Genomic DNA, 14676 nt, shown 5'->3' with positions numbered 1-14676 from the left:
GGAGGGGAGAGAGAGAGAAGGATGGAAGGAGTGTGGGATGAAGGTAGAGAAAAGAGAGAGAGAGAGAGAGAGAGAGAGAGAGAGAGAGAGAGAGAGAGAGAGAGAGAGAGAGAGAGAGAGGAGAGAGAGAGAGAGAGAGAGAGAAGAGAGAGAGAAAGAGAGAGAGAGGGAAAGAGAATGATGAGAGAGATAGGATGTGTCTATTGTTATGTATGCCTGAGAGACAGCCTGGAAGTATGTGAGAGATAAAGACTAGACATGCATGTGTAAAACAGAAAGGTAAACGTATTCAAGGTATCAAGGGAACCATTAGAGATGTACAGGCTTGTATTGTGTGTTGGAGAAAGAAAGTAGAACACTGATTATGCTAATACTTCCTACTGCTAGAGGGAGCAGCCCACCACTTGCTCAGGTCAAGGTTAAAAACATTTTAAAAATCCCCCCTCCTCATCCTCTCTCCCCCCGTCTCTACCTCACAGGCAAATCCCCCCCTTACTCCAAAATCCTGCCAATGCTGCAAAAAGAACATGCGGTCAAAGAACAACTCTCCCCCAGGACAGCATGGTTCTATAGTACCTCATTACAGAGAGTAGAGCAGCAGAGCACAGCTACAGTTAGATGTGTCCTAAACAGCACCCCATTCCCTATATAGTGCACTCCTTTTGACCAGGGCCCATAGGGATCAGGTCAAGAGTAGTCCACTATGTGGTGCCGGGGTAGCCAACCCTGTTCCTGGAGTGGCACAGCTACAGCAGGATGTTCCAACTAGGCTTCATACCTGACCAACTGAGATAATTGATCGGTTCAGTGATAGCCTAAATTATACACACCTGCTCTTCCATGTAGGGAGTAGGGTACTATCTACCCCTGATGTAGGGAGTAGGGTGCTATCTACCCCTGATGTAGGGAGTAGGGTACTATCTACCCCTGATGTAGGGAGTAGGGTGCTATCTACCCCTGATGTAGGGAGTAGGGTACTATCTACCCCTGATGTAGGGAGTAGGGTGCTATCTACCCCTGATGTAGGGAGTAGGGTACTATCTACCCCTGATGTAGGGAGTAGGGTGCTATCTACCCCTGATGTAGGGAGTAGGGTGCTATCTACCCCTGATGTAGGGAGTAGAGTGCTATCTACCCCTGATGTAGGGAGTAGGGTGCTATCTACCCCTGATGTAGGGAGTAGGGTCCTATCTACCCCTGATGTAGGGAGTAGGGTACTATCTACCCCTGATGTAGGGAGTAGGGTACTATCTACCCCTGATGTAGGGAGTAGGGTACTATCTACCCCTGATGTAGGGAGTAGGGTACTATCTACCCCTGATATAGTGAGTAGGGTACTATCTACCCCTGATGTAGGGAGTAGGGTGCTATCTACCCCTGATATAGTGAGTAGGGTACTATCTACCCCTGATGTAGGGAGTAGAGTGCTATCTACCCCTGATGTAGGGAGTAGGGTGCTATCTACCCCTGATGTAGGGAGTAGGGTGCTATCTACCCCTGATGTAGGGAGTAGGGTGCTATCTACCCCTGATGTAGGGAGTAGGGTGCTATCTACCCCTGATGTAGGGAGTAGGGTACCATCTACCCCTGATGTAAGGAGTAGGGTACTATCTTCCCCTGATGTAGGGAGTAGGGTACTATCTTCCCCTGATATAGTGAGTAGGGTACTATCTACCCCTGATGTAGGGAGTAGGGTACTATCTACCCCTGATGTAGGGAGTAGGGTACTATCTACCCCTGATGTAGGGAGTAGGGTACTATCTACCCCTGATGTAAGGAGTAGGGTACTATCTTCCCCTGATGTAGGGAGTAGGGTGCTATCTACCCCTGATGTAGTGAGTAGGGTGCTTTCTACCCCTGATGTAGTGAGTAGGGTGCTATCTACCCCTGATGTAGGGAGTAGGGTGCTATCTACCCCTGATATAGTGAGTAGGGTACTATCTACCCCTGATGTAGGGAGTAGGGTACTATCTTCCCCTGATGTAGGGAGTAGGGTACTCCCTCCGATAGCTCGACAGACAGACAGACAGACAGACAGACAGACAGACAGACAGACAGACAGACAGACAGACAGACAGACAGACAGACAGGTAGCTAGACAGACAGATAGCTCGACAGACAGACAGATAGCTCGACAGACAGACAGATAGCTCGACAGACAGACAGATAGCTAGACAGACAGACAGATAGCTAGACAGACAGACAGATAGCTAGACAGACAGATAGCTAGACAGACAGATAGCTAGACAGACAGACAGACAGACAGACAGCTAGGCAGACAGACAGATAGCTAGACAGACAGACAGATAGCTAGACAGACAGACAGCTAGACAGACTGACAGATAGCTAGACAGACTGAGAGATAGCTAGACAGACAGATAGCTAGACAGACAGACAGACAGGTAGCTAGACAGACAGATAGCTAGACAGACTGACAGATAGCTAGACAGACAGACAGATAGCTAGACAGACAGACAGATAGCTAGACAGACTGACAGATAGCTAGACAGACTGACAGATAGCTAGACAGACAGACAGACAGATAGCTAGACTGACAGACAGATAGCTAGACTGACAGACAGATAGCTAGACTGACAGATAGCTAGACAGACAGACAGACAGGTAGCTAGACAGACAGACATGACAGCCAGACAGCCAGATAGCTCGACAGACAAACAGACAGATAGCTAGACAGATAGACAGGTAGCTAGACAGACAGACAGACAGATAGCTAGACAGACATGCCCACAGATCCAGTTTTAGAAACATACACACACAGCTGTTCCCAGCAGAAAGCGGCCATCACATTGGCAGGTGCCCTCAGTGTGTGTGTGTTGTGTGTGTGCATTGTGTGTGGTGTGTGTTGTATGTGTGTCACCTCAGGTAAATATTGTCTGAGAGGATTAGGCGTCCAGAGCGGCGCCCAGATGGGCGATAAGACCCTCGCCCCTGCCACCCTCACGGCCAATCACCATTGGAGAACACACACACACACTGGATGACCGCTGTCTCTCTGTCATATCAAACACACACACACATGATTGTTTAATCAAATTAAGATTAAATTAAGATCCAGCAGCGTCTTGACAGAGACAGTGTGTATTTATCATGCTAATCTTCTCCTTGCCTTATCCCTGTGTCTCTCCCTGTGTGTGTGTATGTGTGTGTGTGTGTGCGTGCGTGCGTTTTACAGATGCAGCCCAGGCACAGACATGTGATTATAGGAAATGTCCATCTTAGACTGATTTCTCTGGGTCGATCTACCTCCTGCATACGAGGCTGGGCATTATCCTAGCATTGTCCTTTTACCTTTATTTAACTAGGCAAGTCAGTTAAGAACAAATTCTTATTTACAATGACGGCCTACCCCGGCCAAACCCAGACAACACTGGGCCAATTGGGCGCCACCCTATCTAACTCCCAATCACGGTCGGTTGTGATACAGCCTGGAATCGAACCGGGGTCTGTAGTGACGCCTCTAGCACTGAGATGCAGTGCCTTAGACCGTAGCGCCACTCCTTTGGGGGGCCGTTGTGGGTTCTGTAAATAACTTATAGATTAACAGTCGGCTATAATGTAGCCAGTATAGCAGAGCATCAGCGTACTGTACCAGCTGTATATGAAGGTTCACAGATCACACATTGACTCCACTTACACCGGTCCCCTGTTACTGGGTCTTAATATGATTTCATTCAGAATACATCTGTTGGCACTAATATCACTCCATAGTGCTCTGCCCTCCTCTCTTAAACAACGCTCCAACTGAAACACACAGGAAGGACAATGACACCGCAGTCCCACACTTCCTGCCAGAAACAGCACTATCAGAGAATGAGGAGCACAACAACAGAAATAAGCTTGGTGTTTAATATATGTAATGTTGATGGTTAATTATCCAATACATTAAATCAATCAAGTGATGTGGTTTCACGGAAACACTTTATGCATCCTAATGCTTTTGGTAGAAACCTCAATGACTAAACTCTATGACTCTGGTCCTGTCTGTCTCAAGGTGGTTCACTCCTTCCCCTACCGTGGAGGAACATGGGTGCTACAGGACCTCGCCACACTCCAAAGGACAGCCGGCCCGACTGAAAGACTCCTTCATCTAGCGAGGCCATCACACCGCGGAGAGAGAGAAGAAAACGTGTACGAGTCGAGGAAGACAAGAGAAAGAAAATGACTTGTCCATACCTGACTACCTCTGTAATATGAAATCCAATTTAGGGAAGAAGGGGGGAAACGGAGAGATAAGAAGGGAGGTTTTTTCTCCCCCTCCTCCGTGTCGCGCCGAGCCCCATCAACCAAGGCAAACACTAAATAATGAACAATACTGTGGCTGTCCCGCCACGATAAAACACACTCCATTAATGCCACTCGGCAGAATGAATGATAATTATGCCACGTTCGCCGCCCGTTCTCTTATTGAATTCTTATCTGAGCTGCCGAGGAGGAAGGAACAGCGCTCCGACTGTCTCCTCTTCCACCCCCCTAAAAAAACAATAGAAAGAAAATCCCTCATTTAAGTCGTTCAGAAAGGGGAAGTTCACAGAGGGAATAGGAACTTTTATAGGTGTAAAATGAAGGAGGTGACATGGGATGCAACAGAGGAAGAACTCAGTGACTTTCATGCTCTGGAACAGGTGATCACAACACTGAGCTTAAGATGGGCTGTGTCCTTTCTACGTGTGTGTGTGTGTGTGTGGGCGTGTGTGTGTGTGTGTGTGTGTGTGTGTGTGTGTGTGTGTGTTCTGAACCTTTCTGGGTGTGGTCTGAGCATCACCATCAAGGTTGTGTTTACATATTGAAGGATGGCACAATTAGAATGTTATTGTATGGGCACACCACCATAAGAGTTGGAGATCAGAAACACCACCATAAGAGTTGGAGATCAGAAACACCACCATAAGAGTTGGAGATCAGAAACACCACCATAAGAGTTGGAGACCAGAAACACCACCATAAGAGTTGGAGATCAGAAACACCACCATAAGAGTTGGAGATCAGAAACACCACCATAAGAGTTGGAGATCAGAAACACCACCATAAGAGTTGGAGATCAGAAACACCACCATAAGAGTTGGAGATCAGAAACACCACCATAAGAGTTGGAGATCAGAAACACCACCATAAGAGTTGGAGACCAGAAACACCACCATAAGAGTTGGAGATCAGAAACACCACCATAAGAGTTGGAGACCAGAAACACCACCATAAGAGTTGGAGATCAGAAACACCACCATAAGAGTTGGAGATCAGAAACACCACCATAAGAGTTGGAGATCAGAAACACCACCATAAGAGTTGGAGATCAGAAACACCACCATAAGAGTTGGAGATCAGAAACACCACCATAAGAGTTGGAGATCAGAAACACCACCATAAGAGTTGGACTACAAGATCAGAAACACCACCATAAGAGTTGGAGATCAGAAACACCACCATAAGAGTTGGAGATCAGAAACACTACCATAAGAGTTGGAGACCAGAAACACCACCATAAGAGTTAGAGATCAGAAACAGAAACACCACCATAAGAGTTGGAGATCAGAAACACCACCATAAGAGTTGGAGATCAGAAACACCACCATAAGAGTTGGAGATCAGAAACACCACCATAAGAGTTGGAGATCAGAAACACCACCATAAGAGTTGGAGATCAGAAACACCACCATAAGAGTTGGAGATCAGAAACAGAAACACCACCATAAGAGTTGGAGATCAGAAACACCACCATAAGAGTTGGACTACAAGATCAGAAACATTCTCAGCCTACTGATGACAATGGAACACACACACATTTTCACTGATAAATGAGGTCTCTGTAAAGACAGTGAGTAAAAGGTCTTTGACAGTTCGGAAACAAACCACACACTTCCAGGGCTAATTAGAGTGTGTATAAAGTGGTGTTTGTTTCTGGAGGCCCTCCTACCTGGCTCTAATTAGACGGTGGTAATTCACTCAGACAAACTCTTAATGACAGAGAGGAAAACTACTGCTGTGTGTGTGTGTGTGTGTGTGTGTGTGTGTGTGACAGAGAATACATAACTACTGCTACTAATCATGACTGTTAAGGTGTCAGACTACAGTGTGTGTACATATACATACCATTGGGAGTGGATGTGTATACTAGTGGCAGTATTTAGAACAAAACGTTACACAGTCCATGTTACCATTATGGAACCTCCTTGTGTTGTATACTGTTCATTCATTGGCTGTGTGGGACAGGTGTTGAACAAGCAGCCCTTCAGTCCACACACACACACACCTCACCCCTCCCCACACACACCCCACCAACCCTGCATGAATGGAAGCCATAAGGTGTGTATGTATGTATGCCTGCCTCTGCGCGTGTGCGTGTATACTTACTGGCAGCGTGGGGCAGGTTGATGAAGAAGCCTTTGAGTCTGGAGGCCAGCCACTCCATGCTCTCCTGCAGGTTGGCCAGGGCCTTCAGGTCGCTCACGTCACGCAGGATCTCGTTCTGCGGGATCAGCTTGTCACCCAGGTTACCCGTCAGCACCTCTGACTCCTTGGCAAACGCCGCCCTGGATCGGTGGCAATGGAGGAGGAGAGAGGAAATGGAGGAGGAGAGAGGAGATGGAGGAGGAGAGAGGAAATGGAGGAGGAGAGAGGAAATGGAGGAGGAGAGGAAATGGAGGAGGAATGGAAATGGAGGAGGAGAGGAAATGGAGGAGGAGAGAGGAGATGGAGGAGGAGAGGGGAGATGGAGGAGGAGAGAGGAGATGGAGGAGGAGAGAGGAGATGGAGGAGGAGAGAGGAAATGGAGGAGGAGAGAGGAGATGGAGGAGGAGAGAGGAGATGGAGGAGGAGAGAGGAAATGGAGGAGGAGAGAGGAGATGGAGGAGGAGAGAGGAAATGGAGGAGGAGAGAGGAAATGGAGGAGGAGAGAGGAGATGGAGGAGGAGAGAGGAAATGGAGGAGGAGAGAGGAAATGGAGGAGGAGAGAGGAAATGGAGGAGGAGAGAGGAGATGGAGGAGGAGAGAGGAAACGAAAAAAGTTGTATTAGACAAAAATCAGTCAATGTGACATGTTCTAGACAGGTTCTAAAATGGTCATGAGAGTAGTTAGAACTAAATGCCTGATCTTCAAACAAGGGCTAGCCTGGTCCCAGATCTGTTTGAACTAACTGCCTGATCTTCAAACAAGGGCTAGCCTGGTCCCAGATCTGTTTGAACTAACTGCCTGATATTCAAACAAGGGTTAGCCTGGTCCCAGATCTGTTTGATCTAACTGCCTGATATTCAAACAAGGGTTAGCCTGGTAGAGTAGAGAGAGAAGGGTTTCTCTTGTGGATATAGGAGATGGGAAGCTCAGGGACCAGGGTAGAGAGAGAAGGGTTTCTCTTCTGGATATAGGAGATGGGGAGCTCTGGGACCAGGGTAGAGAGAGAAGGGTTTCTCTTCTGGATATAGGAGATGGGAAGCTCTTGGACCAGGGTAGAGAGAGGGGTTTCTCTTCTGGATATAGGAGATGGGAAGCTCTGGGACCAGGGTAGAGAGAGGGGTTTCTCTTCTGGATATAGGAGATGGGGAGCTCTGGGACCAGGGTAGAGAGAGAAGGGTTTCTCTTCTGGATATAGGAGATGGGAAGCTCTGGGACCAGGGTAGAGAGAGACGGGTTTCTCTTCTGGATATAGGAGATGGGAAGCTCTGGGACCAGGGTAGAGAGAGGGGTTTCTCTTCTGGATATAGGAGATGAGAAGCTCTGGGACCAGGGTAGAGAGAGGGGTTTCTCTTCTGGATATAGGAGATGGGGAGCTCTGGGACCAGGGTAGAGAGAGGGGTTTCTCTTCTGGATATAGGAGATGGGAAGCTCTGGGACCAGGGTAGAGAGAGAAGGGTTTCTCTTCTGGATATAGGAGATGGGAAGCTCTGGGACCAGGGTAGAGAGAGAAGGGTTTCTCTTCTGGATATAGGAGATGGGAAGCTCTGGGACCAGGGTAGAGAGAGAAGGGTTTCTCTTCTGGATATAGGAGATGGGAAGCTCTGGGACCAGGGTAGAGAGAGAAGGGTTTCTCTTCTGGATATAGGAGATGGGGAGCTCTGGGACCAGGGTAGAGAGAGAAGGGTTTCTCTTCTGGATATAGGAGATGGGAAGCTCTGGGACCAGGGTAGAGAGAGAAGGGTTTCTCTTCTGGATATGGGTTGTGCATTAAGAGTAGCGGCTTAAAACCTGTCAACAGCTCCAGATAAGGATTGCCTAGAATGAAGGAGAGGACAGTAGTGGAAGGCAGGAGGATAGTGAAAAGGAGAAGGACATTTATTGGGGGGTGAGGAGGATTAGGGGGGAGGGGACTATAATAACAATCCCATGGTCCCCTGCACAGAGGATGGCTGGCACCGTGTGGAGCTGGACCCTGGACGGACAGACAGACCAGTCACATCAACTCCAGCATGGGGCGGCAGGGTAGCCTAGTGGTTAGAGCATTGGACTAGTAACCGAAAGGTTGCAAGTTCAAATCCCCGAGCTGACAAGGTACAAAATCTGTCGTTCTGCCCCTGAACAGGCAGTTAACCCACTGTTCCTAGGCCGTCATTGAAAATAAGAATTTGTTCTTAACTGACTTGCCTAGTAAAGTAAAGGTCAAAACATAATAATAATTTAAAAAAAATTAAAAAAAATGCATCTCAATGAGGCCTTGGGCTTCCAGTAATGACCTTCACTGTGATTTAGGACTGACTGACTAACTTAGTTCAGTCACCACAGGCCCAATGACTAGCTAGTAACTGGAGCAGGAGCAGATAGAGAGGGAAGGGGAGAGAGACGTCATAGTAAAGGCTGGGTGGGTAGAAAGAGGAGAGAGAGAGAGAGAAAAAGACTCAACTGAGTGTGCATGTATAGGTATGTGTGTGTGTGTGGCAATGTGACGTTTCAGACTTCACACATGCTAGCAGACACATGACAAGAACACAGCCTTGAGGAGAAGACAGCAAAGAATATCCTCATTTTTTTGCGTGACTACTGACCATCAGCCTTGGTGAATTCACTTCAATATCAAAACTCGAAAGAGACAGAGACACAGAGAGAGAAACAGAGAGACAGAGAGAAACAGAGAGACAGAGAGACAGGGAGACAGGGAGACAGGGAGACAGAGAGACAGAGAGAGAGAGAGAGAGAGAGAAAACAGAGAATGAAAGAGAGAGAGAGAGAGAAAACAGAGAATGAAAGAGAGCGAGAGAGAGAGAAAACAGAGAATGAAAGAGAGTGAGAGAGAGAGAAAACAGAGAAGAAAGAGAGTGAGAGAGAGAAAACAGAGAAGAAAGAGAGAGAGAGAGAAAACAGAGAATGAAAGAGAGTGAGAGAGAGAGAAAACAGAGAATGAAAGAGAGAGAGAGAGAGAGAAAACAGAGAATGAAAGAGAGTGAGAGAGAGAGAAAACAGAGAAGAAAGAGAGTGAGAGAGAGAGAACAGAGAGAGAAAGAGAGTGAGAGAGAGAAAACAGAGAATGAAAGAGAGTGAGAGAGAGAGAAAACAGAGAATGAAAGAGAGTGAGAGAGAGAGAAAACAGAGAATGAAAGAGAGTGAGAGAGAGAGAAAACAGAGAATGAAAGAGAGTGAGAGAGAGAGAAAACAGAGAATGAAAGAGAGCGAGAGAGAGAAAACAGAGAATGAAAGAGAGAGAGAGAGAGAGAAAACAGAGAATGAAAGAAAGAGTGAGAGAGAGAAAACAGAGAATGAAAGAGAGTGAGAGAGAGAGAAAACAGAGAGAAAGAGAGTGAGAGAGAGAGAAAACAGAGAATGAAAGAGAGTGAGAGAGAGAGAAAACAGAGAATGAAAGAGAGTGAGAGAGAGAGAAAACAGAGAATGAAAGAGAGTGAGAGAGAGAGAAAACAGAGAATGAAAGAGAGTGAGAGAGAGAGAAAACAGAGAATGAAAGAGAGTGAGAGAGAGAGAAAACAGAGAATGAAAGAGAGTGAGAGAGAGAGAGAAAACAGAGAATGAAAGAGAGTGAGAGAGAGAGAAAACAGAGAATGAAAGAGAGCGAGAGAGAGAGAAAACAGAGAATGAAAGAGAGCGAGAGAGAGAGAAAACAGAGAATGAAAGAGAGTGAGAGAGAGAGAAAACAGAGAATGAAAGAGAGTGAGAGAGAGAGAAAACAGAGAGAAAGAGAGTGAGAGAGAGAGAAAACAGAGAGAAAGAGAGTGAGAGAGAGAGAAAACAGAGAATGAAAGAGAGCGAGAGAGAGAGAAAACAGAGAGAAAGAGAGTGAGAGAGAGAGAAAACAGAGAGAAAGAGAGTGAGAGAGAGAGAAAACAGAGAATGAAAGAGAGCGAGAGAGAGAGAAAACAGAGAATGAAAGAGAGAGAGAGAGAGAAAACAGAGAGAAAGAGAGTGAGAGAGAGAGAAAACAGAGAATGAAAGAGAGTGAGAGAGAGAAAACAGAGAATGAAAGAGAGCGAGAGAGAGAGAAAACAGAGAATGAAAAGAGAGAGAGAGAGAGAAAACAGAGAATGAAAGAGAGTGAGAGAGAGAGAAAACAGAGAATGAAAGAGAGTGAGAGAGAGAGAAAACAGAGAATGAAAGAGAGTGAGAGAGAGAGAAAACAGAGAGAAGAGAGAGAGAGAGAGAGAAAAAGAGAAGAAAGAGAGTGAGAGAGAGAGAAAACAGAGAAGAAAGAGAGCGAGAGAGAGAGAAAACAGAGAATGAAAGAGAGTGAGAGAGAGAAAACAGAGAAGAAAGAGAGTGAGAGAGAGAGAAAACAGAGAATGAAAGAGAGCGAGAGAGAGAGAGAAAACAGAGAAGAAAGAGAGTGAGAGAGAGAGAAAACAGAGAGAAAGAGAGTGAGAGAGAGAGAAAACAGAGAAGAAAGAGAGTGAGAGAGAGAGAAAACAGAGAATGAAAGAGAGTGAGAGAGAGAGAAAACAGAGAGAAAGACAGAGAGAGAGAGAGAGAGAGAAAGAAAGACAGAGAATGAAAGAGAGTGAGAGAGAGAGAAAACAGAGAATGAAAAGAGAGAGAGAGAGAGAGAGAAAACAGAGAGAAAGAAAAGAGAGAGAGAGAGAAAAGAGAGAGAAAACAGAGAATGAAAGAGAGAAAGAGAGAGAGAGAAAACAGAGAATGAAAAGAGAGAGAGAGAGAGAGAAAACAGAGAGAGAGAAGAGAGAGAGAGAGAGAGAAAACAGAGAATGAAAGAGAGCGAGAGAGAGAGAAAACAGAGAATGAAAGAGAGTGAGAGAGAGAGAAAACAGAGAATGAAAGAGAGAGAGAGAGAGAAAGAGAGAAGAAAGAGAGAGAGAGAGAGAAAACAGAGAATGAAAGAGAGTGAGAGAGAGAGAAAACAGAGAATGAAAGAGAGAGAGAGAGAGAAAACAGAGAATGAAAGAGAGTGAGAGAGAGAGAAAACAGAGAATGAAAGAGAGTGAGAGAGAGAAAACAGAGAATGAAAGAGAGTGAGAGAGAGAGAAAACAGAGAGAAAGAGAGTGAGAGAGAGAGAAAACAGAGAATGAAAGAGAGTGAGAGAGAGAGAAAACAGAGAATGAAAGAGAGTGAGAGAGAGAGAGAGAAAACAGAGAATGAAAGAGAGTGAGAGAGAGAGAAAACAGAGAGAAAGAGAGTGAGAGAGAGAGAAAACAGAGAATGAAAGAGAGTGAGAGAGAGAGAAAACAGAGAATGAAAGAGAGTGAGAGAGAGAGAAAACAGAGAATGAAAGAGAGTGAGAGAGAGAGAAAACAGAGAATGAAAGAGAGTGAGAGAGAGAGAAAACAGAGAGAAAGAGAGTGAGAGAGAGAGAAAACAGAGAATGAAAGAGAGTGAGAGAGAGAGAAAACAGAGAGAAAGAGAGTGAGAGAGAGAGAAAACAGAGAATGAAAAAGAGAGAGAGAGAGAAAACAGAGAGATGAAGAGAGAGAGAGAGAGAGAAAACAGAGAGAAAGAGAGAGAGAGAGAGAAAACAGAGAATGAAAGAGAGTGAGAGAGAGAGAAAACAGAGAATGAAAGAGAGTGAGAGAGAGAGAAAACAGAGAATGAAAGAGAGTGAGAGAGAGAGAAAACAGAGAATGAAAGAGAGTGAGAGAGAGAGAAAACAGAGAATGAAAGAGAGTGAGAGAGAGAGAGAAAACAGAGAATGAAAGAGAGTGAGAGAGAGAGAAAACAGAGAATGAAAGAGAGAGAGAGAGAGAAAACAGAGAATGAAAGAGAGTGAGAGAGAGAGAAAACAGAGAGAAAGACAGAGAGAGAGAGAAAACAGAGAGAAAGAGAGAGAGAAAACAGAGAATGAAAGAGAGTGAGAGAGAGAGAAAACAGAGAGAAAGAGAGAGAGAGAAAACAGAGAATGAAAAGAGTGAGAGAGAGAGAAAACAGAGAATGAGAAAGAGAGAGAGAGAAAACAGAGTGAGAGAGAGAGAAAACAGAGAGAAAGAGAGTGAGAGAGAAAACAGAGAATGAAAGAGAGTGAGAGAGAGAGAAAACAGAGAATGAAAGAGAGTGAGAGAGAGAGAAAACAGAGAGAAAGAGAGTGAGAGAAAACAGAGAATGAAAGAGCGTGAGAGAGAGAGAAAACAGAGAATGAAAGAGAGTGAGAGAGAGAGAAAACAGAGAATGAAAGAGAGAGAGAGAGAGAAAACAGAGAATGAAAGAGAGTGAGAGAGAGAGAGAAGACAGAGACATGAGAAGAGAGAGAGAGAGAGAGAAAACAGAGAGAAAGAGAGTGAGAGAGAGAGAAAACAGAGAATGAAAGAGAGCGAGAGAGAGAGAAAACAGAGAGAAAGAGAGTGAGAGAGAGAAAACAGAGAGAAAGAGAGTGAGAGAGAGAGAAAACAGAGAATGAAAGAGAGTGAGAGAGAGAGAAAACAGAGAATGAAAGAGAGTGAGAGAGAGAGAAAACAGAGAGAATGAAAGAGAGTGAGAGAGAGAGAAAACAGAGAATGAAAGAGAGTGAGAGAGAGAGAAAACAGAGAGAAAGAGAGTGAGAGAGAGAGAAAACAGAGAGAAAGAGAGTGAGAGAGAGAAAACAGAGAGAAAGAGAGAGAGAGAGAGAAAACAGAGAATGAAAGAGAGTGAGAGAGAGAGAAAACAGAGAATGAAAGAGAGTGAGAGAGAGAGAAAACAGAGAATGAAAGAGAGTGAGAGAGAGAGAAAACAGAGAATGAAAGAGAGCGAGAGAGAGAGAAAACAGAGAATGAAAGAGAGTGAGAGAGAGAGAAAACAGAGAATGAAAGAGTGAGAGAGAGAAAACAGAGAGAAAGAGAGTGAGAGAGAGAAAACAGAGAGAAAGAGAGTGAGAGAGAGAGAAAACAGAGAATGAAAGAGAGTGAGAGAGAGAGAAAACAGAGAATGAAAGAGAGTGAGAGAGAGAGAAAACAGAGAATGAAAGAGAGTGAGAGAGAGAGAAAACAGAGAATGAAAGAGAGTGAGAGAGAGAGAAAACAGAGAATGAAAGAGAGTGAGAGAGAGAGAAAACAGAGAATGAAAGAGAGTGAGAGAGAGAGAGAGAAAACAGAGAATGAAAGAGAGTGAGAGAGAGAGAAAACAGAGAATGAAAGAGAGTGAGAGAGAGAGAAAACAGAGAATGAAAGAGAGTGAGAGAGAGAGAAAACAGAGAATGAAAGAGAGTGAGAGAGAGAGAAAACAGAGAATGAAAGAGAGTGAGAGAGAGAGAAAACAGAGAGAAAGAGAGTGAGAGAGAGAGAAAACAGAGAATGAAAGAGAGTGAGAGAGAGAGAAAACAGAGAATGAAAGAGAGCGAGAGAGAGAGAAAACAGAGAGAAAGAGAGAGAGAGAGAGAAAACAGAGAGAAAGAGAGAGAGAGAGAAAACAGAGAATGAAAGAGAGCGAGAGAGAGAGAAAACAGAGAGAAAGAGAGTGAGAGAGAGAGAAAACAGAGAGAAAGAGAGAGAGAGAAAACAGAGAATGAAAGAGAGTGAGAGAGAGAGAAAACAGAGAATGAAAGAGAGTGAGAGAGAGAGAAAACAGAGAATGAAAGAGAGTGAGAGAGAGAGAAAACAGAGAATGAAAGAGAGTGAGAGAGAGAGAAAACAGAGAATGAAAGAGAGAGAGAGAGAGAGAAAACAGAGAATGAAAGAGAGCGAGAGAGAGAGAAAACAGAGAAGAAAGAGAGTGAGAGAGAGAGAAAACAGAGAGAAAGAGAGTGAGAGAGAGAGAAAACAGAATGAAAGAGAGTGAGAGAGAGAGAAAACAGAGAATGAAAGAGAGTGAGAGAGAGAGAAAAACAGAGAAAGAAAGAGAGTGAGAGAGAGAGAAAACAGAGAATGAAAGAGAGTGAGAGAGAGAGAAAACAGAGAGAAAGAGAGAGAGAGAGAGAAAACAGAGAGAAAGAGAGTGAGAGAGAGAAAACAGAGAGAGAAAGAGAGTGAGAGAGAGAGAAAACAGAGAATGAAAGAAGAGAGAGAGAGAAAACAGAGAAAAGAGAGAGAGAAAGAGAGAGAAAGAGAGAGAAAACAGAGAATGAAAGAGAGTGAGAGAGAGAGAAAACAGAGAATGAAAGAGAGAGAGAGAGAGAGAGAAAACAGAGAATGAAAGAGAGAGAGAGAGAAAACAGAAAACAGAGAATGAAAGAGAGTGAGAGAGAGAGAAAAAAACAGAGAATGAAAGAGAGAGAGAGAGAGAAAAGAGAGAGAAGAGAGAGAGAGAGAGAGAGAGAGAAAACAGAGAATGAAAGAGAGCGAGAGAGAGAGAAAACAGAGAATGAAAG

General features: G+C 44.9%; 1 protein-coding gene across 2 annotated transcripts in view; it reads right to left on the bottom strand.

Annotated features, from left to right (window-relative positions):
- exoc4 (exocyst complex component 4) overlaps positions 1 to 14676 on the bottom strand; it is a 323186-nt gene that overhangs the window by 65076 nt on the left and 243434 nt on the right. For both annotated transcript variants that reach the window (XM_065021455.1, XM_065021456.1), the window contains exon 14: positions 6370 to 6548. In XM_065021455.1, the coding sequence (XP_064877527.1) occupies positions 6370 to 6548 (179 nt within the window). The remainder of the gene's footprint in view (positions 1 to 6369; positions 6549 to 14676) is intronic.

The sequence above is a fragment of the Oncorhynchus nerka genome, linkage group LG8 (genome assembly GCF_034236695.1).
Source record: "Oncorhynchus nerka isolate Pitt River linkage group LG8, Oner_Uvic_2.0, whole genome shotgun sequence".
NCBI lineage: Eukaryota > Metazoa > Chordata > Actinopteri > Salmoniformes > Salmonidae > Oncorhynchus > Oncorhynchus nerka.
This window is presented reverse-complemented; position numbering and strand designations above follow the sequence as displayed.